Genomic DNA, 23,566 nt, shown 5'->3' on the forward strand with positions numbered 1-23,566 from the left:
GAAGTGCCACACCCGACAAGGGCAAATACTTCTCCAGGTTTGCCAGACACTAAAGGAAGGACAGTAGTGATGGTTTTGAAAATGAAGTTGCAGATAAAAGATAACGAAAAAGAAAATGAGGATAAAGCAAACTCTTGCTAAACCACCAGGTATCCTTGACCCTTCTACTAAGCCTGCCCTACACACTGTTTGAAACAAGAGGAAGAGGGAACTGACAGAGAAGTGTGCTTCAGTGCACCCCCAAGCAAGGGAACCTCCATCCAAGACGATGGGAGACACAAGTATAAAGACTGAAGAAGAATTATTTATTTTGAAGTTACCTTTCCCTAAAAGAGATTCCAACCAGGCTAATGAGTTCTTCTACACAACAAGAAAGGACAGATCGAAAATGGTAAGTGCAGGTGTTCAGTCTTGGTAAATGTATGTTAACAGTAAAAGATGCATAGTGAATATGCCAGATTATTCTTGCGTAATGAATATGCCAGACTATTCTGAGTTGTTGGCATAAGAAAAAAGTCCATGGCCAGAAAGGGACCCTTAAACACACTGTACTAGCCAGCTATAATAGGGACCTTAATCTCTCTTTAGCAGTAGTATCTCAATGTGAGGTTGGTGCCTTGGCCAACCTACTACCTGTGCTTTAGAGTATAGTAGACCCATATTATGAATAACATCTAGTTTTCAAGTTTTGTTTTACAAGCACTGAAGTATATTAGGTAACCATATCTTGACTTTGATCTACAGGAAATATTTTACAGCTATTAAAAAGGATATTCTATCTGCCCCCTAATTGAAACAGGATAAAATTTTCAAGATATCTAGAGATTTCTTTACATCATCCTTCAAAAAGTTTACATGTGGAGACAAAGTTGCTTCAGTCAAATATTATTCCAAAAAGCTTCATTTGATCACTAAAGAGTAGATTACTGTTAATCTTCCAAGGTGTAGGAACCTCCTTGGTTATTCTTTGACCTAACAAACTGCTACATTCTCTGATGATGTGATGTGTCTACTTGCTATTTGTGGCCCATGCAGAGTGTAACTGATGGCAAAATCATCAACAAAGAAAGAACTGACAGAAGTTGGAACTGTTTCTACAACCTTTCAGCGATATCATGTGTATCCTCAATTAGTTAGTTGTTCATTTTCAAGGATGGTAAAGGTGAGGGAATTTATTTACCATCCAATTTCCTGATCTTTTTCCAAATTAAGCTTGAGGAAGTCTGAATTCACTCCATTTATTCAGTGCATCCGAATATTTCAGCTTTTTTATGGTAGCATGGTTTTGCTGGGGTACTTATAGTTAATTCTACATGTTAAAAAACCACTATTTATTTTATATTCTGCATGTTAAAAAGCCACAACTTAATTTATATTCTGCATGTTATAAAACCACTTTTTTCACATTGGTTGTGGTTCCTTGTCTCTTTCCTCAAGGCTGTACATATCTTGCCTTACCAAGAAACCATAGGTCTCCCAGGTTTACCTCTTATTTTAGATACTGAATCATTGGCACTTTACAACGTCTAAAGTGAACACTGCCCAATCAGTTTCGTTTGTCTCCGATTTTATAGTGGACAGTTACAGTATTTACTTACTTCAGCTGAATTTACAAATTCAGTAGTTACTGCCATGCAGATGTTCATTTACTGACTATATGTGGTTGATCACAATGTTTGGAGGGCAAATACTCAGTTTTTAAGAGGTGTCAAAGAAACGAGCAGGATAAAGTTACTGCTACTTTATTGTGAACACAGGCGGTTTATATAGTGGCGGACTGACGTCACGCCGAGGAATACAATGGGAACAAGGGTGACCTGAGGTCAATAATAATTGACAATAAATACAACAAACAAAAGCACTTTGAGTTACACAAATGAGCAATAGCAGAGTTGAATACATTCTGATACCTGAAAGAAGGAACATATAACATACAATTTGGTAGCACGTAAATATTTACATAAAACAATTTGTTTGATTGGGTATGTCTGTATTTTGCGTGACCCGTTACCCAGGAGCTGCGATCCTAAGCAAAGCAAAGAAAACGGGTCGTCACCACAGAAAACCCGCTCAGCGGGGACTTTACAAATACTCCCTCCGCAAGACGTGGGTAACGTATGATTAATCGACGTATCTGCTGGGGCGTTGAAGAGTGCCATGGCTGTGTGAAGTGAGCAGGGTTTTGCTTTGTGCTTGGGAGCGGCTGGCTGTGGGTGTGGGCAGATGTTTTTGGGAGTGGCTGCGCGCCCGTTTTCTGCGGCGGCCCAGCTGTGGAGACGGCTGCTCAGGCAGAGGGTGCGGTGCAGTGACGTCTGTGTCCTCCTCCAGGAGGGCGGGCTTTATGCGGTTGACCAACACCCAATCGTCCTTTCCGTGGAGGGCGAGCCGGAAAGCCTTGTCATTCCTCTCCAGCACGCGGAAGGGCCCCCTGTAGGGCCTGGTCAGTGGTGGCGGACGGCGTCATCCTTGACGAAGACGTGAGTGGTGGAGGACAAGCCGGGCAGCGTGAAGGCGACTGACCTGTCGGTATATGTCCGCTTACAGGGGGCGAACTTGCCGACTATCTCGCCAAGTCTCTGGACTGACGGATTGTGGCGGTCCTCCGTGACTACAGTAGTTTGCCCGGGACTATGAGAGGCTCTCCGTAGGTTTTCTCAGTTGCAGACGGTCGCCGTTGGCTCTGGGGGTGGTCCTCAACCCGAGGAGGACCCACGGCAGCTGGTATTTCCAATCCTCAGCGGTGCAGCGGGCCATAAGGGACGCCTTCAGGGACCCGTGGAAACGCTCGACCACGCTGTTGGCTGCGGGGTTATAGGCAGTGGTGGTATCGTGAGATGTCCCCAGCAGGAGTGCCAGGGCGGACCACAACTCGGACAGGAAGGCAGGGCCCCTGTTGGTGGTTATGTAGTCCAGGGCGCCAAAGCGGCTGATCCAGCTGGAAAGGAGGGCCTTGGCACACGAGCTGGCAGTGGCTTCCTGCATGGGCGTAGCCTCAGGCCACCTGGTTGAGCGGTCGACAGCCGTTAGGAGGTACCTAGTCCCACCTGACGGGGGCAGGGGGGCCGACGACGTTGATGTGTATATGGCCGAACCGCCGCCCCGGCTGTGGAAACTCGCCTACCCTGGACTCGGTGTGACGACTATCTTTGCTGGACTGGCACCGAAGGTACTCCCTCGCCAAGGTTCTCGCGTCCTTCTGCATTCCGTGCCAGATGAACTTCTCTGTCAGCAGCTTGGCCGTCGTCCTGCCGGAGGGGTGGGACAGACCGTGGATGACGTCGAATACCTGACGGCGGCGGGAAGCGGGCACCAGGGGGCGAGGCTGGCCGGTGCTGATGTCGCAGAGGTGGTTTGGACCCCCGTGGGTGAGGGCCACATCCCACCACTTCAGGGACATGATGGCGGTGCGGTAGGCTGAAGTCTCCGGGTCGGCGGCCTGCTCTTGGGCAAGGTCTTCGTAGCTAATACCAAGCTGCACCGCGTTGAGCTCAATTCTGGAGAGGGCATCTGCTACGGAGTTTTTCCTGCCGAGGAGGTACTTGACTGAGTAGGTGAACTCTGCGATGGCCGCAAGGTGCCATTGCTGCCTGGAAGACCATGCGTCCCCTGCTTGGTGAAGGTGTGGACCAGCGGCTGGTGGTCCGTGTAGATTGTGAAGGGAGTACCCTCCAGGAGGAACTTGAAGTGCTGGACCGCCTGGTATACAGAGTTCCCTGTCGAGCGGGATGCGAATGCATTTTTGTCGAAGGACTAGATGCAGAAGCCAGGAAGCGAAACAGAATGCGAACAGACATAATGCCGAACAGACACAATGCCAAACAGACATCAAGTCGAACGGACAAAATGCCGAATATTGCTAAGATTACGAAAGATAAATATAAGCAAAAATAATGATAGTTAAGATTTTTTTCTTCAATGAAGTTTTACTTTTCAGTAATTCGATAATTACTATTTAACTGCTAGTTTAATTAACAGTTACCTAGTTTACTAATACTGCTTTGTATTTAAATTTTTTTTCTATATTCAAATTTGACTATGGAATTTATTTTTGCGTTCAACCATGGAATTCACTAAGACAGGGACGTGGTGGCCGAAAAATTGCTTCAGAATGGATATTCATACGTTGTCGATAAAACTGTTAAAGAAACTACTTACTGGAGATGTGAGCGACGAAAAGTGTGTAATGGTAGAATTAGAACGATCAGTGATACCGAACATGGACAAGCTTCAGATCATTCACATCCTCGCGACTGTGCTCATAATACCATTTTAAAAGCTTTGGATAAAATGAAGACTACAGCAGAACAAACAGAAGAGGTAACAAGCCGTGTAATAAATAATGTCTTGGAAGAACTGCCGCTCAGCATTGCTGGTTCTATGCCTAAAATGAAACACTTACAAGAATGGTAAGGCGAGCAAGAAAGAATGAAGAAAGTGAAGACTTGGACATGACAATCCGTGGCGAGAATTTTCGTCTTTATGAAACCACCTCTGTTACAATTTTATCGACAGAAAATAACTTGAAATTATTATCTAAAAAAACAAGCATGGTTTGCCAATGGCAGTTTGACTCCGCTCCTTTAAGCAAACAGCTTTATACCATACATGCCATTGTTTTAAAAAGTAAAACCTTGCCATTGGTGTATTGTATTGCCAGTAACAAAGAAGAAAAAACATATGACGAAATTTTTGGATTTTTAAAAAGCAGAGGTGTTCAGGATCCTGATTCAATAACTGTTGATTTCGAAAGAGCAACAATAAATAGCATTAAAAAGAACTTTCCTAATACATCTATATCAGGTTGTTTCTTTCATTTTGGCCAATGTTTATGGCGGAATATCCAGTCTTGTGGTCTACAGCAGTGGTATGTTGAAACCAGTAATGCTTTTTTCATCAAGCAGTTACAAGCACTTGCTTTCGTCCCACCTGCAGATGTACATGATTTATTTGGCGAATTGGTGAATTCCTTAGATGCTGAAACTGATGAATTACTAAGTGATTTTTTGGTTTACTTCAAAAGTACGTGGTTAGGGATAATCCAGCGAGGTCGAAGGAGGAAACCATTGTTTGATGTTGATTTGTGGTCTGTTCTCACTAGAGTAAATGATAATTTACCGAGAACAAACAATTCCCTTGAAGGCTGGCATCAGGCTTTTAAAAAGAGAATTAATGTAACCCATCCAACACTCACCAAATTACTAAAGGTTATCAGAAATGAACAAGCATGTAATGAAATTCTAATTGAGCAGGCTTCTGCAGGGATTGATATATCACGACCTAACAAGAAATACGATGCCATTAACGATAGAATAAAATCCATATTTTGTTCTTATGACAAGGACGAAGGATTAGCGTTTCTACGATCTCTGGCTCACAATTTTGTATTATACTATGTCGTTTTTCAACTATTTTTTACCCATCCAACACATTTTCTCTTTTGCAGTATATTGTAACATATTGTAGAAATGAAATATTTATCAAGCATTTTACTTTTTAAAATTGTCGAAATAAAATAATTATCAAGTTTTACTTTTATTTTGCTCCTTTTCTCTTTTATATGTGTTCTGAAATTTTCAAAACAAACAAAGAAAAAGCCCTCTTATCGATTTTCTAACGACTGAAAAAAAACTATAATTGTTTTGTTTTCTTATAGTCAAATTTGAATAAAGAAAAAATATTCAGCATTTTGTCCGTTCGACTTAATGTCTGTTCGGCATTGTGTCTGTTCAGGATTATGTCTGTTCGAAGTGTCTGTTCGGCTTCCTGGCTTCTGCTTCTTGTCCTTCGACAAAAATACATTCGGCATCCCGTCCGTGCACGCCCTGTCGAAGGTGCTGTAGCGGGCCTCCGCAGGGTTGAACTTTTTGCTGAAGAAGGCAATGGGCTGGGGGGCGCCGTCGACGATCTGCTCCAGGACGGCTCCACTTGCGACTCTACTGGCGTCCGTCGTCAGTTGGAGGGGCGCACTGGGGTCCTGGTGGGCCAAGGCAGTTGCCTCGGCGAGGGCGGCCTTCGTCAGGGAGAAGGCCTGCTGCTGGCTGGGTCCCCACACCAAGGATTTTGGTTGACCTTTCAGGACCTCCATCAGGGAGCCATTGTGTGCACAATCCCGGGGATGAACCTCCTGTAGTAATTCACCATTCCAAGGAACTCCTGGATGGCCTTGACAGAGGTGGGGATGGGGAACCTGGTGATGGCTGCGACCTTCGATGTGAGCAGGTGGACACCATCCGGGGATTTCTCATGGCCTAGGAAGTCAGCTTTCTCGACGCCGAAGGTGCACTTGTCGAACCCGTTCTCCTGCAAGCGCTGCAGGACCGCCCGGATGTGCCTCTGGTGCTCTTTATGGGACCTGGAAAATATAAGGATATCATCCACGTAGCAGACGCAGAACTTCAGGTCCCCCAGGATGCTGTCCATGAGCTGCTGGAAGGCCGCCCTTGCGTTCCTCAGGCCGAAGGTGGAGAAGGCAAAGATGTAGGACCCGAAAGGCGTGATGATGGCAGTTTTTGGGATATCCTCTGGAGCAACTGGTACCTGAAAGTAAGATTTTAGAAGATCCAATTTAGAAAATATTTTGGCCCCGTGGAAGGAGGCCGTGAGGTCCTGCATGTTCAGCAGGGGGTAATGGTCAGGTTCAGTTGCGAGGTTGAGCCGCCTGTAGTCGCCGCAGGGTCTCCAGGAGCCATCAGGTTTCTGCACCATGTGGAGAGGAGAGGCCCACGGGCTGGCGGTCTTTTTGCATATTCCCATTCGCTCCATTTTGGCGAAGGCGTTCTTGGCCTCCTGAAGACGCCGCTGGGGAAGCTTCTGGAACCTTGCATGTGTAGGGGGGCCCTTCGTTTTGATGTGGTGATAGATGCCATGTTTTGCTGGGGCCCCAGGGACCTGACGGAGCTCAGGCCTGAATACATCGGGGAACTCCTTCAGCAGCTGGGCGTACTGGTTGGGGGCGACGGAGCAGATGGCAGGTGCACTGGGTCCCGTTGCCAACGGGAAGGACTGGCAGGAGTCAGTGTCGAGAAGACGCTTGCGACCGACATCAACTGCCAGCCCAAAATGGGCGAGGAAATCCACACCCAGGAGTGGGGTCCTTACGTCCACAACAACGAAGCCACAGGAATACCTCCGGCCAAGGATGGAGATCGACAGGAGCCTGGTGCCGTAGGTGCAGGATGGAGGACCCATTGGCGAAGGCAGCCGGGTCCGGTGAACTCTTGCAGTACTCCTTGGACCGCGGAAATATTGATCTGATGGCTCCTGTGTCGACCAACATCATCCTGCCGGAGATGGTGTCGCGGACATAGAAGCCTAATGGCTCTGGTCTCCTGGGTTCCTCTGTTGCCATGGCGGCCTGTTCCATTGGCTGCCGCCTCCCCCATTTTTTGGGCGGGTGAATAAGCACTGGGGTTGGCAGTTCTGGGCATCCTTGCCGTACTGCTGGTGGTAGTAGCAAGGGCCCGGTGGGTTCCCTCTGTGATGGTATGGTGGCTGCCTCCTGGTGACGGCGCCTATCTCCTCCTCTACGCCCTCCTCCTGCTGAATGGAACTGATGGGCTGTGCGGGCGCTGATGCCCGCTTTGCTGCCTTTGCGGAGTCGGTCAGCTGCTGCGCCAAGTTAAGACCTCGAGGGCATGGTGTAAGACCTCGAGGATCTGAGTACGGACCTCCAGGAGGAGCTGGCGGAGGAGAATCTCCCGCGACAGGCTTATTTCGGACTGCTTACCGCTGGTGTCGGTGGCAGGGAGGATGAGGAGATCCTGTATCATGCCCCACGACTCCATGACGCTCTGTTCCTGCCGCGGGTTGATGATGAGGTTGAGGGAGCGGGCAGCCCTCTCGGCGACCGGCAGGGAGCAAGTCTCGAGTAAGGATGCTTTCAGGTGGTGGTAGGTGAGGGGGTGTGCGGTGGACACCCACGGGATGAGTTTCCTGTAGACCTCCTCCGGTAGGGCGTTTATCACTACGTCGGCTTGTAGCACTTCGTCCGTGAGTTCCGCCAGCCTGAACTGACCCTCAACCCTGAACAGCCACGCTGATGGGTTCCCCTGAGTGAAAGGTAGCAGCTTTATGGCGAGGGCAGCTTTTGTTTGACCTGCAGGACAGGGCGCCGGGCAGGGCAGCGGTGTGGAGGAATGCGAGAGCCTTGGTGCGGGAGGGGCGCGGGTGATATGGGCGGGAGGTAAACATCTGAATCCGCAAGGTTTGCGGTTAACTGAACGAGGGAGGGGATGTCCGTGTCCATGCTCGCTCTTGCCCTCTTAATTGGAGTGGAATACTTGCGTCAATGTGCACTTGGGAGCGCGCCGTGTGAGTCCGTTAATGATGCTGGTGATTTGCCGACAAGAGTCAGCACGCCCGAACGTTGGTTACAGCGCCTAATTAGTCCGCTAGGGGCGTGGGCAGTTCCTGGAGCCAAGACTAAGTCAACGTGTGAGTCCACTAATGGCTCCGGGAACCACTCCGGGGGTCACCACTTCAAGAGGTGTCAAAGAAACAAGCAGGATAAAGTTACTGCTACTTTATTGTGGACACAGGCGGTTTATGTAGCGGCGGACTGACGTCACGCCGAGGAATACAATGGGAACAAGGGTGACCTGAGGTCAATAACAACTGACAATAAATACAACAAACAAAAGCACTTTGAGTTACACAAATGAGCAATAGCAGAGTTGAATACATTCTGATACCTAAAAGAAGGCACACATAACATACAATTTGGTAGCAAGTAAATATTTACATAAAACAATTTGTTTGATTGGGTATGTCTGAATTTTGCATGACCAGTTACCCAGGAGCAGCAATCCTAGGCGAAGCAAAGAAAATGGGTCGTCACCACAGAAAACCCGCTCAGCGGGGACTTTACAAGTTCAACAGCTAATACTCTACAACGTAAAACATTATGCCATCACTGAACAAGGAAAATGCTTACAATTGTGAGGCTTTCTATAATCCAGAGCTTTCTGTACGTGGTTCATCGCTCCAAGTGTGTTAGTAGCAAAGAAGTATCCCAACATGAAAGGAGGTGAAAGTGATCAACTAAAGTTAGCAATTCAAATAGGGAAACCGCGATTAGGAACAAGATATGACAAGTTGGTTGTTTAGCTGGAATTACAGAACCTGATAGCAAGTTGTTTCTTGCAAGCAAATCACGCTAGGATTAAGATTTACTAACAATACCTTATACTGTTCACATCAAGATTTGAAACCTCTGCAGTTCCACTGCAAAGCACCTGCCATTATTGGAAGTGACAATTTGGGTCCTCTGTCTTATTTGTTTGTTCGTTGTAGTTAGTTTCTATTTTCCGTATTTTGAAAGTCATTTTACCACATTTACAAAATATTACAAGGATACACATGCAGTCCAGCGAGTGCACATGGAAGCTAATGTTCTCATGCTGCACATAACTCAGGCAAAATTCATACCTGAAAATTTTTTCATAAGTTCACGGCAGATTAAGCTGGCCTTATGCCAACATGAGCTTGTGCTCCTCGAGCCACCAATAAATTCATCAGTAGAGAAAACCGGGAGCATCCTTGACTTCCTCTAAGTATCCCAAGTGTGGTGGAGAAGAACTCAACCACAAGAGCCCTTGAGAGTTGAGTGGCACTAATACTCACTACTTGATACTAGTTGAGTTGGGCCATTAATTAATAACTACCTTTCAACAGTTAATTAGCTCAAGTAACTACAACTTGATTGCAGTTGACCTGCACTAGTAATTATTACTTGATAGCCACCAATTCACCAAAAATTACTTTTGCTAGTAGTTGAGTTGCACCACTAATTACTACTTATTAACAGTTAGTAATCATCAGTAATTACTACTTGATAGCAGTTGAGTTACACTAGACATTACTATTTCATAGCAGATGAGTTGCACCAGGCATTATTGTTTCATAGCAGATGAATTGCATCACACATTACTGTTGCATAGTAGATGAATAGCACCACACATTACTGTTTCATAGAAGCTGAGTTGCACAAGACATTACTTTTTCATAGCAGATGAATTGCACCAGATATTACTGTTTCATAGCAGATAACTTGCACCAGGCATTACTGTTTCATAGAAATTGAGTTGCACAAGTCATTACTATTTCATAGCAGATGAATTGCACCAGACATTACTGTTTCATAGCAGATGACTTACACCAGACATTACTTTTTCATAACAGCTGAGTTACACCAGACATTACTGTTTCATAGCAGATGAATTGCACCAGACATTACTGTTTCATGGCAGATGACTTGCACCAGACATTACTGTTTCATAGCAGACAAATTGCACCACACATTACTGTTGCATAGCAGATGAGTTGCACCAGACATTACTGTTTCATAGCAGATGAACTGCACCAAACTTTACTGTTTCATAGCAAATGAATTGCACCACACTTTACTGTTTCATAGCAGATGAGTTGCACCACACTTTACTGTTTCATAGCAGATGAGTTGCACAGGACATTACTGTTTCATAGCAGATGAGTTGCACCAGACATTACTGTTTCATAGCAGGTGAATTGCACCCCACATTATGTTTCATAGCAGATGAGATGCACCAGACATTACTGTTTCATAGCAGCTGGACTGCACCAGACATTACTGTTTCAGAGCAGTTGAGTTACACCAGACATTACTGTTTCATAGCAGATGAATTAAACTAGACATTACTGTTTCATAGCAGATGACTTGCACCAAACATTACTATTTCATAGCACATGAATTTCACCACACATTACTGTTTCATAGCAGATGGGTTGCACCAGACATTACTGCTTCATAACAGATGAGTTGCGCCAGACATTACTGTTTCATAGCCAATGAATTGCACCACACATTACTGTTTCATAGCAGATGAATTGCACTACACATTACTGTTTCATAGCAGATGATTTGTGCCAGACATTACTGTTTCACAGCAGATGAACTGCACCACACATTACTGTTTCATAGCAGATGAGTTGCACCAGACATTACTGTTTCATAGCAGTTGAGTTGCTCAGGACATTACTGTTTCGTAGCAGTTGAGTTGCACCTGATATTACTGTTTCATAGCAGATGAGTTGCACCAAACATTACTGTTTCACAGCAGATGAGTTGCACCAGACATTACTGTATCATAGCAGATGAGTTGCACCAGACATTACTGTTTCATAGCAGTTGAGTTGCACTACACATTACTGTTTCATAGCAGATGATTTGTGCCAGACATTACTGTTTCACAGCAGATGAACTGCACCACACATTACTGTTTCATAGCAGATGAGTTGCACCAGACATTACTGTTTCATAGCAGTTGAGTTCCTCAGGACATTACTGTTTCATAGCAGTTGAGTTGCACCAGATATTACTGTTTCATAGCAGATGAGTTGCACCAAACATTACTGTTTCACAGCACATGAGTTGCACCAGACATTGCTGTATCATAGCAGATGAGCTGCACCAGACATTACTGTTTCATAGCAGTTGAGTTGCACAGGACATTACTGTTTCATAGCAGTTGAGTTGCACCAGACATTACTGTTTCATAGCAGATGAGTTGCACCAGACATTACTGTTTCATAGAAGTTGAGTTGCACAGGACATTATTGTTTCATAGCAGTTTTGGGTTGAACCAGACATTACTGTTTCATAGCAGATGAGTTGCACCAGACATTACTGTTTCATAGCAGTTGAGTTGCACAAGACATTACTGTTTCATAGCAGATGAGTTGCACCAGACACAACTGTTTCATAGCAGTTGAGTTGCACCAGACACAACTGTTTCATAGCAGAAGAGTTGCACCAGACATTACTGTTTCATAGCAGTTGAGTTGCACAGGACATTACTGTTTCATAGCAGATGAGTTGCACCAGACATTACTGTTTGATAGCAGTTGAGCTGCACCAAACATTACTGATTCATCGCAGTTGAGTTGCACCATACATTGCTGTTTCACAGCAGATGAGTTGCACTAGACGTTATTGTTTCACAGCAGATGAGTTGCACCAGACATTAATGTTTCATGGCACATGCGTTGCACCAGACATTACTGTTTCACAGCAGATGAATTACAGCACACATTACTGTTTCATAGCAGATGAGATGCAGCAGATATTACTGTTTCAAGCAGCTGAGTTGCAGCAGACATTACTGTTTTATAACAGCTGAGTTACACCAGACATTATTGTTTCATAGCAGTTGAGTTCCACCAGACATTACTGTTTTATAGCAGATGAGTTGCACCAGATACTATTTCATAGCAGTTGAGTTACACCAGATATTACTGTTTCATAGCAGTTGAGTTACATCAGTCATTACTATTCCAAAGCATATGAGTTGCACCAGACATTACAGTTTCATAGCACATGAGTTGCACCAGACATTACTGTTTTATAGCACATGAACTGCACCAGACAGTACCGTTTCATAGCAGCTGAGTTGCACCAGACATTACTTTCATAGCAGTTGAGTTGCACTGGAAATTATTGTTTTATAGCAAATGAGTTGCACCAGATACCAGTGTTCCATAGCAGATGAGTTGGACGAGACATTACTGTTCCATAGCAGACTGACATTACTATTTCAGAGTTATTAATCAGCCCCAGTAATTGCTATCTGATAGGATAGCAGTCGAGTTACACCCTTACGCCCCACTTGACACCATTTATTGCTACTTGACAACAGAGTGTTGCGTGGACTGATAACAATTTGAAGAACGTCGATCACAGGGCCTCCTTCATGCTAAAGCTTCGTCTGCATCATTATGCGATCAATAAAATATCTCCCGGCGACAGTTGCCGAGGGTCTGCTGAGGCTGTGGGAAGTGCTTGGGAAACGATGGGGAGTGATCTGAAATCAAATGCTTAGCTCGCTCTCTCTCTCTCTCTCTCTATATATATATATATATATATATATATATATATATATATATATATATATATATATATATATATGTATATATATATATATATATATATATATATATATATATATATATATAATATAATTGTTCATTTTGGAGAACAGCGTCAGAAACAGTTAGCCAGGTTTTGGGGGGATGAGGATGCAGCCCCGTCTGCATGTACAGAATAAAGCGATGTAAACATTTCGCTAATGATGGCTTACCCTTAGTATGCACTGGTAAATTGTATAAAAAGTGTCTCTCGCTTCCTAGTTCGTAACGGAGTTTTCATGTTTTTTTTTTTTTATTATTAAATACAAGAACTAACTCCTTTCTATCTTCTAAGCAATCTCATGACGCTTCAGAAATGATAAGCCTATGCCCTCCAGTTGACATTGTATTTGAGAGTAAATGGCAGCCAATTTTCAACATTTGTATTTTTTTTTTTTTTTTTTGTGCAATGTAAGTCAAGCCCAAATTTCTATCATCTTTTATTTTAAAATAGCATCTATGAAAAAACAATTTTGCGTTTGGCAGACCCCTCCATAGTGAGATTTTGAATCAAGACATTTAATCTAATAGGGACATGGAGATGTTAATCTCGCTTTCTATCACTTGTTTATCCCGGCGTATTAGTAGCCTACACATCAAATGCATTTCCATCCGGCACACAGTACACTTCGAAAGTACCTAAACCCCCATGGAGGCCTATGCAAATGATATGGTAATGAAGCGTTTGCGGGGAGAGATGGGAGGGGCAAACAACATATAAGTAAGAAAAAAAAGAAACGCAACCATTTCATGAATCCGTTCGGCAAGGAGTGTGTTGAAGCTTATAGCGGCGAGACCGGTTATCCCACGGACGATTGATCTGTTTCTAGAACATCATTTGGTTCTGTGACACAGTCCGAGAACTTTCAGGACGACTGTTGTGTTGAGAAAAGGGGATGAATAAAACATATGCATTTCCCGCGGAGTTGGCATCAAAGCCCGAATCCCCTCTCCACATCACTAAAACCCCCAACCCCCAACGATACACGTCCCCCCAATGGGCCAATCTCACGTCACCGGGGCGAGGTGTGTGCGTGTGTGTATGCGTTTGTGGCAGACAAGGGGGTTTTGTTCACTATCCTTCCTCGTTTTTGGCTAACTCTGTGTTGCCTAACGTAGGATCACTATTTTTTTTAACTTTTTTCCCTCGTTATTAAGACTACTCTTGTCTCGATTTAAGGCAAGTTATCGAGACTTCTTAACGTCGGTCCCATCAATCCGAAAACGAAATGTTCTGGCAATGAAAACTCCAAAATGAAAAAAAAAAAAAACAATGTTTACTGTTGCAATAGTGGAAGTCGTCAATTGAGAGAGGGCATAGGCTGTATAGCTCATCACGTTAAAGGATATTTGGCAAGGAGCGCGAATGTTACTCAAGACTCCTGAGTCTATCGAATCGTAGCCTAACGAATTTCCTCTCCAACCGTTTTCTACTAACCTTTAGGTTTGTTTCTTTTAAAGATTTTTGTTTTTAATCATCTCAAGATCATCTAACCCACGGTCTATTTCTCATCTTACACAGTACACGGTAAAGATCGTGTGCCAGGCCAAACAAACAAACAAACTCTCCTATGCAGTCCTTGAGATTCGATAACAACAAAGCACTGGTGACCAAGTACTTCTATTATATAATGTTAGCTGTGGGAATCCTACTGGTACAACAAAATAAGGTAGCAAAATAAGTACAAAACATCGCAAACGACAGTCTGGCAGAAGCAGCGTAATATTCAGAGTTGCCATGTTTATGGGTAGTCTTAACCTCGGTATTATCGCGTCATTCTCTAAAAATGCAGTTCGATAAGAGCGAAATACCTGTTGTGTTCTGAATCCTTTTCGTTCACATTCACCTTCAATGTGAATGAAACGGAAAACTTAAGTTTGAACACTGTAAATGTCACCACCGACTTTACTTCAAACTTACAATAAAAGTAATAGTCGTTGTTTTATATTCACTGCTGTTTTAGGATCCATTGATACAAAATGGATACAGTAAACAGGTTGTAAATTGAAATTAAAACTATTAACAATGTAATGTTTAACACATACACGGTCTATGATATTTAAACGAAAAAATACTCCTTTAAATTTATGAAAATTTGCAAATTAAAAAAATATATGACATGCTAAAAAAATATAAAGCAAAATTTATCTCAAGTACAGCACACAAGGTCACTCGGCAAGGTCAGTAACATTGATTCAGTAAGTCGTTCAAGGTTTTCTTTCCCTTCGTTTGCAAGTGATGCTTGTATTGCTGCACGGCAATAAATCTCGGCCTGCAAAGTTTAAGGCTAAGAATGGTGGGACAATAATAGAAATTTTGTGCCGATGCATTGATGAACAATTGTAGCAACTGTGAACATGGGGCGGAGGTGATGTGGCGGGAACAGCAGCACCGGTGTCACGTGACCGTCTCCCACCCGCCACACTCGGCTAACCAGAGGCTCTGTAGCAACACTTCAAAATTCACCTCCGCGTCCGTTTGTAACAGTTAAGCGACCAAATCATCATTACCATGTCGGACGACGCCACAGTCACCGCTGCCGAGAACGACGTCGCTACTCCGCCAGCGGTAAGTGTGAAATTAATTTTTCTTTCTCACCCCATGACGGTCTTGAGACCATCGAAAGAGCGGCATCACGAGCTAAATACGCCAAGAGACGTTCGATTTCTAAATTCACGCTTTCTTGTGTACCCAGGATTTAGTCCACCAGTCCATCATACATATCCTCTCTAAACCCCCAAGTAGCTTCCCTATCCATGTCACTCCTTAATTTTGAGAATAAATTGTCCATTTGTAATTTAGAATACCGTTGTCCGCAGCCAAAATGGCGTGTCGGCTGGGGGTTGATCAATCCTGTGCCGAACCCGGTTTCAAAACTAAATTTCCCGCCAAAAGTCTTAGAAAATCCCGCCAAAAGTGTCGTAGATATTCCCGCCAATTTTTCCTATTTTATTAGGTTCGTAGAACATGTAACACCAAATAGAATTGTAAAAAAATTCATTAATTAATTATGTGACGCGAAGAAAAGAATTTATTTTTACAGTGAAGAAAATTTGTCGTTAAATCTTGGTTTTCGTGTGTTTCAGTGCGCAAATGATTTTCAAAAAGAAAAAAAATCGTATCGATTACGACTGAAAATTTTAAAACTTTATCATCCTTGCAACCACCACATCCCGAACTTACCACAGTCACTTTAGAATATTTATTGCGTTATCGACGTAGGTGCAAAGACCAGCTTGTTGATATTTGGTGGTGGCAAGATTGATAAACAGCGAGAGGTCGGTATGCGAAATGTCTGAAATGTCACCTTTAGGAAGCGAAAAGAGAAAAGCACAGTTAGCTAGCAGAAGGCTACGCGTCGAACATTTCGTGCTTACCTCTCGGCGTTCGGACGCTCTCAAATTATCTTTACTTTGGGTGAGATTATCCTTAAAGGCTAATTTGGAAATGAGGTCCATTTTTCGGAGAATAAGACGTTTTATGTAATCAGAATTTTTGCTTGACATGATAGTGCAAACGCAATTCATATACTCCTTTTTTATCGTAAGATCATTAAATAATCAAATGAAAGTGACGCATATTGTTAGTTCTTAGACGCTAGAGAAGTATGATATTCTAAATTAAAGAGTAATTATTGCTTACTACAGCCTGGTTGGTTTAGCTTAAAGTAAAATTGCATTTCCAATAATAATTGAAAGAGGGACTCTCACTCTCTTTCAACATTGGAAACGGGTTACTCTCCTCTGACCGAGGGTTCTGTAAGAAAAACCAATGACCGCATGAACGATGTTAACAATAGAGTTTGATACGAAATCACCTGGGTCGATACTGTTCGAGCTGTCTAGTAACAGTAGCTTGCCTTGACTTCGATGACTCGTACTCCGCTCCCCCCCCCCCTCAATTCCTGACTTCATGTAAGGATTACAGGTAGGGCTGCTGGATTCCTTTTCAGTCCTTCGTCATTCTCGCTCCCTGCACTGCCATTATAGAGGTGGGGGGGGGGGGTCAAGTGATTCACGCTCAATCATTTTTTACTCGAGTGGTGACCATCTGGGGTTGCTTACTTTCATAAATCACATCAAGGTTTTGCTTTCTGTATCCTTCGATTTCAAGGACTCGCGTGTGTGCTCGGTTCGTCTTCTGTGTGACAGGGTCCTTTCATACCAGGACATAAATACTTCATTAGTCCTCAGTAAGGATACAGAGTGCAAGTCGGTTCCGGAGGGGCTCTTCAGCTTCTATTTTCGGAAAAGCAATTTGCCCTGTACACTTGCAATTTCAGGTGAGGCACTTCGATATTTTTTTGGGGGGTGCCCAGGTCCTCTCTTGCTTTGGGGAAGACGTTTCTGCTTTTTCGGCTGATATACGGAATACATATTCTCTCTCTCTCTCTCTCTCTCTCTCTCTATATATATATATATATATATATATATATATATATAATGGGTATATGTGTTAGGAAATTTCCCAAACTAACACTTCAGCTTAATGATATGCTTTTCTTTATTTGGTTTCAGTGGCTCTTGTTAATAGATTTTTTTTTTTTTAATATTTCAAGTACGGACACAGTATAACGAATTTTGGGCCTCTCAGATGAACCAGTTACAAACTCTGGGAAAAAAAGTCCAAAGCGTCATAGCTGTTGTATACACGAGTCAACCCATCTTACATAATCTGCCCCCTCTCACCACTCTCCTTCCAGCGCACTGTCGTTACGTTGATATTAAGCCCATGTCCTGTTTTACTCCAACACTTTCGCCATTTTATTAGTCACCCTTTCTCTTTCCGAGGAATTTCAAACATCGTACCCTTTTCATCAATCTGCCTCTGCCCATATTCTTTGGACACTAGATAATCTCAGAATCCACCTCTCATTGAACACAACATATAATCAGTCTCAGAAGCTTCAATAAATTTCGTAAATTTGCAACGGCCACATTTTTCCGTCATATAATGAGCTTGATCGAATTGGCTTTCACATACTCCCGAGGCATTATTCATACATTCCAGAACTTTTGTGATCTTCCATACCTCACTAACTTCATGATTTACTTCTCTCAATCAAACATCAACTGTAACAATCACTCAGATATCACCTGTGTGATTCGGCCTCTTCCACTTCTATCAGTCACAGTGCAATAAATTTCACCCGCATAATCCGACTCAATTTAACATTCACTTTCTCGTTGACAAGCCTTTTTCAAATCTCTCGCCTGTTTAGTAAACGCTGTATTTTCTGCAGACCTTTGCAATTCTACATTCCATTTACTTCTACTTGCTGTTCTCAAACATCTAGAACAGCTGTTTCACTACACCTTCCGATCCACACACCTTCCAAGACCCTTCAACCATCAAGCCCTTGCTTACTTTTCGGAACTGTTCCAGAATTTTTCTTAACCACCCAAAATAATACCACACCACTATAATCAATCTCCTTTTATTAACTTTCCATTATGCAAAGAGAGAATATTTCCTCGTCAGCATTCTTGTGGAACCTTTCCCTCATTTAGACATTAATTAAGCTAAGTGAGTCACCCATCTGGTTACACTATAACACCACATATTCGCACAGCATTCAGTTCTGACTATCATTTATATTTGACAACACTTCAAAGTACTGCACTCCAGTGTCAAAAGCCTGTGTTCCTTCTCCACCTGAGCCCACCTTTTATTTTATATTTCATTTCAGCCACGTAGTGATAAGATATAACCCAGGCCACTTAAAGTACTTATCAAAATATCAGAGTAGCTCATCCATATACCCTGTTCTGACAGAATCCAACAGACCTTTTCACCACTTGCTCTTTCTTAAGCATACTTGCGGAAATTCTATTAAAATGTATCTCTAACATTCAAACCCATTTCAGGACGTTTCTAAAAGCTTCACACCACTCTCAAACACACCACTTAGTCCAAAACAGCCATCTACACCATTTTTCCTTTTTCAAATAGTTTAGTATTCACCCTGTATCCTTCTAAAATTACTTCAAATGTTCTTTCATCTTTTTACTCTCAATACTTTCTCTCATACCAATTTCATTTTCAGTTTTTTAATCATTGAGCGCCTAATTCATATGTACTTTTCCAAATGGTGTTACATTTTCTGAAAGTCTGCATCATCCTTTATCCTAAATATCTTTCATACTTTCACATTCTCACCAGAGCTATACTCTCCCTTATTTTACTGGTACATCTCTTTCTCATACTAGGCACAATTTACTCACGCTTGCTAGTTCTGTTCACCCTGCTCTTTCACTCTAGTTTCACTAAATGCCATACCGCCATAGTTCTTTCCCCAAACATATCTATTATAATACATATCTCTGTATCTTTACTACATACATTCACATTCAAGACTCCTAAAACTAATTAGCTTCTTCACAGTTTTAACCAAAAGCGAGTTTCTATATTTCTGAAAAGAAAATTTCTTCAGCACTTAAGTTTTTATATTTGTGAAAAGAAAATTTCTTCAGCACTATTTACAACTTATGTACGTGCAATGTTTTGTCCTGAGTCGGTTAAGACATATTACTTTTCAGGCAGGAATACCCAAAATTAACAGGTATTTATAAAAAAATTTAGAACTTATTATAAAAATACTAAGAATTACACGAAGAAATATTTGCAGACCAGCACCCATAATACATCTAAAAAGCCATTAGCACCACATACAACATCCTTCCCAACCACCATGGAAAGGATGTCCCTGGCATCCTCACAAAGAGCCTCTGAGAAATATCGTTTAGATTCCCAATACTAGGGCAACCAACCAGCAAATACCTTACAATCACAGGTATCAAAAACACTGACAAAATACCCAGAAGCAACTAGCCATTAATAACCTTGTTTGTCAAGAATTTGAACCCATTTATATTTTCCTGTTCTGTAATACAATCTAAGCACACTGAAATTTCCTTTCAACCACAGATATTTTTGCTCCTGAAAATTATATGGAAAGGTTAACTACTCAGAGGATGTGGAGAATATCAAATGGGATAACAGAAGCTAATCCAGTTTAACAGAAGATAGTCTAGTTGCAGCCAGAGTAAACAATGTTACACTTGGTAATGAGCTCTGGGGAACTTCTTATCCTTAAAATTTTCTTTCAGACAGAATATTACCTACTATTAACCTGAAGGAAACCTCAGGTCAAAAGCGGCAATATCCCCTCTAGTCAACATGAATGGGCCTTCTTAAGTCAAAGGATCCACTGATGCTGCTTGAGTGCAAATTCTTCAAAAATAGAAGATTCGAGTCTGATTAGAACATCCTTAGTTGAATGCATTCTCTGAGAGAGAAAAGTACCTCTCGATTCTAAATACCAAGACAAAAGTGTTTTGCACTGACCCTCTACTCTATAATCTTACAAAGGAAAAATGTCAATGGGGCAGTAGCTAGAAGCTAAAAAAAAATAATAAATCTAATATAAATACATAAAATCAGAGGAGCTACAATAGTAAGGCTCTTAAGACTAACAGTCAGGCTTTCTTTGAAAAGATTGTATGAATCTTCTTTCCCAGGTGTGAAATATAGGGATATTTACTCTTCTCTAATTTACTAGTAGTGTTCGGCCAGACCATCACTTGCATCCAAGAAATTCGAGATATGCTATTTTCTTAGTTTCATCCCCACTGGGGTTGGGGTTTTGGTGATAATAGACATACAGGATAACCAAGACCAACGAGGAGCTGAATTAAATGAGCAACAAGACTGCGAGATGCTCTTTTTTGCATATTTTATGCTATGTTTTATAGTGAGAAACTGAGTCATTGGATTTTAGTAGCTCACTAATTTTTAGAGACTACCAAGGGATCATTCTTCACCAAAACAGACCAGTGGTTTTGAAAATGAGTGGCATCATCTACTGTTCTTTGACATCTCCCTCTATTTCACTGGGTTTTTCAAATATTAGGTCTGTTTTGTCAATAAAATACCATGACAATTTTTGCAGTAGTTGGTTGGTTACCACTGGTGCTGATCACAATAATTATGTGCCAGTCATCCAAAGATGAGGTAAATTCAACAGGACAATTTGAAATTGTTAATGCAAGGCCAGTACATAATAAAATCCCAGTCTCTGGGTGAAATCAAGTGGATTCATCTTGGTTACGTAACCCAATACCTTCAGTTTTATCATTGTTATAAAGTTTTCTTATGAGTCTGCTAAAACATCTTTCCAAAGCAGTTTACTATCCAATGTCTGCAAGCAGAGAGAATGGTCGAGGAGGCTACTTTATCAGCTCAACCTAAAGTAAGATATCACTTGGAGGCAATAAGAGAGCATGAGGTGCATCTATTCTTCGGGTTAATTTGCACAGTACATCTTGAGTGCAACTGTATTTGTGGACTGGTAGCAGGAATGTGTATACTAGTACATCTTCCACCCTAGCTTCCTACCTTAAGCTGTAGGATGTTCAGCAGGTCATATACTCTATTTGCCTTGGGGTGTCATTGACAAGCATGGTTTCCTGCAGACACGGGACTACTGGAGAATGTTCATAAATTTGTAATATTCTATAGATATTTCCATTTGCTATTCCGAATCTGTTATGGTTTCCTTTACATTTGAAAAATTATCTTATGTTTGGCTTGTCACTACTTTTGTTGTTGCAATTACTGTATGATTTCAGCAGGAAGTAGCAATAGAATTCTTACTCTTCAGAATTTCAAGAAACTGATTACGGTTATGCACCTTTTCTCTACTGGAAGAATTTTTCTGCAGTTAAGGCAAAAAAACTTCCTGAGATAGTTCAGATCTTCTAGAGCGAGGGAAGGGTTCAGCAGAAGGGGGTAACAGGTCTGCCAGATCAGAGATGTTAATTTCATCCTCAGAGATAATAACCTGTGATCACTTGGGTTTTTTTTCCTCTATGAACACTATATATTAGCTCCTTATTGCTTATTAGCAATACGGATTCTATAGTAGGCATGGCTTGTGCTCCTTGTGTCAGTAATAATAGGTCCTCAAATGTTAGCGTGAGCATTTTGCTATTTTTTTATCCTGTATATTTACCATACATTTTTGGGCATTTCCATAAATTCTTCCTCTGTGAAATCACATGTCTTTATATCATAAAATATAACTTTTCTGTCATAGCTAAAATTTAGATTAGGTTCCATCTCTACATGTATATCATCATCTCACCATCGTTCGTCATCATCATATGGTTAAGCAAATGAAACAATACTTGATTATACATGAATAAGAACAGAGTTCTTATCACTCTGAGTGGTATCTCCCCGTTGTACAGTGCCCATCTTCTTCTGTGAAGACATCAGGGCCTTGGATTACCTCTGAGAAGTGAAAAGTTTCTCCTCATGTTTGCTGTACTACTCACCAGGTCAGCAGACTTCTATAGTAACTAGAAATTTTTCCTTCAATGATATTTTTTTTCTTGAAGCCGTTTAATATCATCCGTGCAACCCACTTTTTACCGTCTTCGAGGTTCATACTTTTTCCTTAAATCAACCAATAAAGTCTTGATGTTCACTTAAGATCTCAAATTGTTTCTAATGGGATATTCACCGTACGACAAACGGTCAACTGACCACAAGTTGCTCAATTTACCTTTCCTGAATTCTGTTTTGTTGCTTAGCGTCTTCAGTTTCAGAACTGAATCTACAGCACAAAAAGAACTATTTTTCCCATAATTTATTGTTTCACAAAGATTAGTACAGCAAAAACAATTGCAGAAATAGAATTTGCCTAGCCTCAATAGTTGAACTGGGATCTTATGTGCACATCAGAGCTGAGCTCACGAATTGTTTGTTTTGTCAAGAGGTCCAGCAGGGGTAGAGAAAATATCTAACTTTTTATAATATTCAATTTTCCATCAATGACACTAGCAAGATCCGACTCATGTCTGCCACCTGTCCTTCCCAAAAAGGACAGCTGTACCATAACAACCATAGAAGGGAAACTGTAATCCTAAGTATCTTCTTGGAGACAGACCATTACATGAATACAATCATCCTCACTCTAATCATCACTGAGGTGGTTCCGCCCTCAAGATGTCACCATAACACGAGACATCACAGCTCTCATTATTAGCCACGATTATGAAATCAGTTAGTCAAGGCAATAAATTTTATTTAGTTGAAGGGATCCATATTATTTAAGCGCCCGCCCCCCCCGCCCCTGCAAAAGAGATAAACAGCATGATATATTCGGATTCGAACAGGTGAAATACTCCGGCGGTTATAGTGCCCTCTTTACCGTCACAAGGCTTCCACCCAAAATAAAGATATTTCTTGTTAAAGCCCTTTCTTCATTTTCCTTTAATTCATTAATTTTGAATTAAATAACCTTCCTACAAAATACTTATACTATTTTTAGGCTGAAGAAGCTAAATTGCTCAAATGAGAGAAATCTCACTTTCGAGTTTATGGTCTGCTATTAATACATTTTTCATTATGTAATTTTTACATGGTTGAGGATATTTTTTTTTACAACTGTGAGCACGAAAGTGTGACTGTAAAATCTCAGTGTATTGGGTGTCGCACACTTTTGTTTATTTGTTTTCATTCTGCAATGTTTGTTCATTTTGTCTTTTTCTTTATGTCAATGTAGAGAATTGTGTTTCACTCTTGCGTTAAACTAAATATGTGTACGTAATCATGGACGGT

The 23,566-nt window shown here is 41.9% G+C and overlaps 1 protein-coding gene and 1 long non-coding RNA gene across 4 annotated transcripts in view; one reads left to right on the top strand and one right to left on the bottom strand.

The window, feature by feature from the left end:
- Positions 1-23,566, bottom strand: part of LOC136839247 (uncharacterized) — a 131,110-nt gene that overhangs the window by 53,627 nt on the left and 53,917 nt on the right. The window lies entirely within an intron of this gene.
- LOC136839246 (cytochrome c1-like) overlaps positions 14,027-23,566 on the top strand; it is a 37,886-nt gene continuing 28,346 nt past the window's right edge. The window contains exons 1-2 of one of the 2 annotated variants that reach the window (XM_067105011.1): positions 14,027-14,054; positions 15,100-15,508. In XM_067105011.1, coding sequence (XP_066961112.1) covers positions 15,452-15,508 — 57 coding nt within the window. In that variant the 5' untranslated portion in view covers positions 14,027-14,054; positions 15,100-15,451. Of the gene's footprint in view, positions 14,055-15,099; positions 15,509-16,216; positions 16,358-23,566 lie in introns of those variants that run through there. The other variant, XM_067105010.1, reaches the window with a different exon arrangement.

Source organism: Macrobrachium rosenbergii, chromosome 6 (assembly GCF_040412425.1).
Source record: "Macrobrachium rosenbergii isolate ZJJX-2024 chromosome 6, ASM4041242v1, whole genome shotgun sequence".
NCBI classification, from domain to species: Eukaryota; Metazoa; Arthropoda; class Malacostraca; order Decapoda; family Palaemonidae; genus Macrobrachium; species Macrobrachium rosenbergii.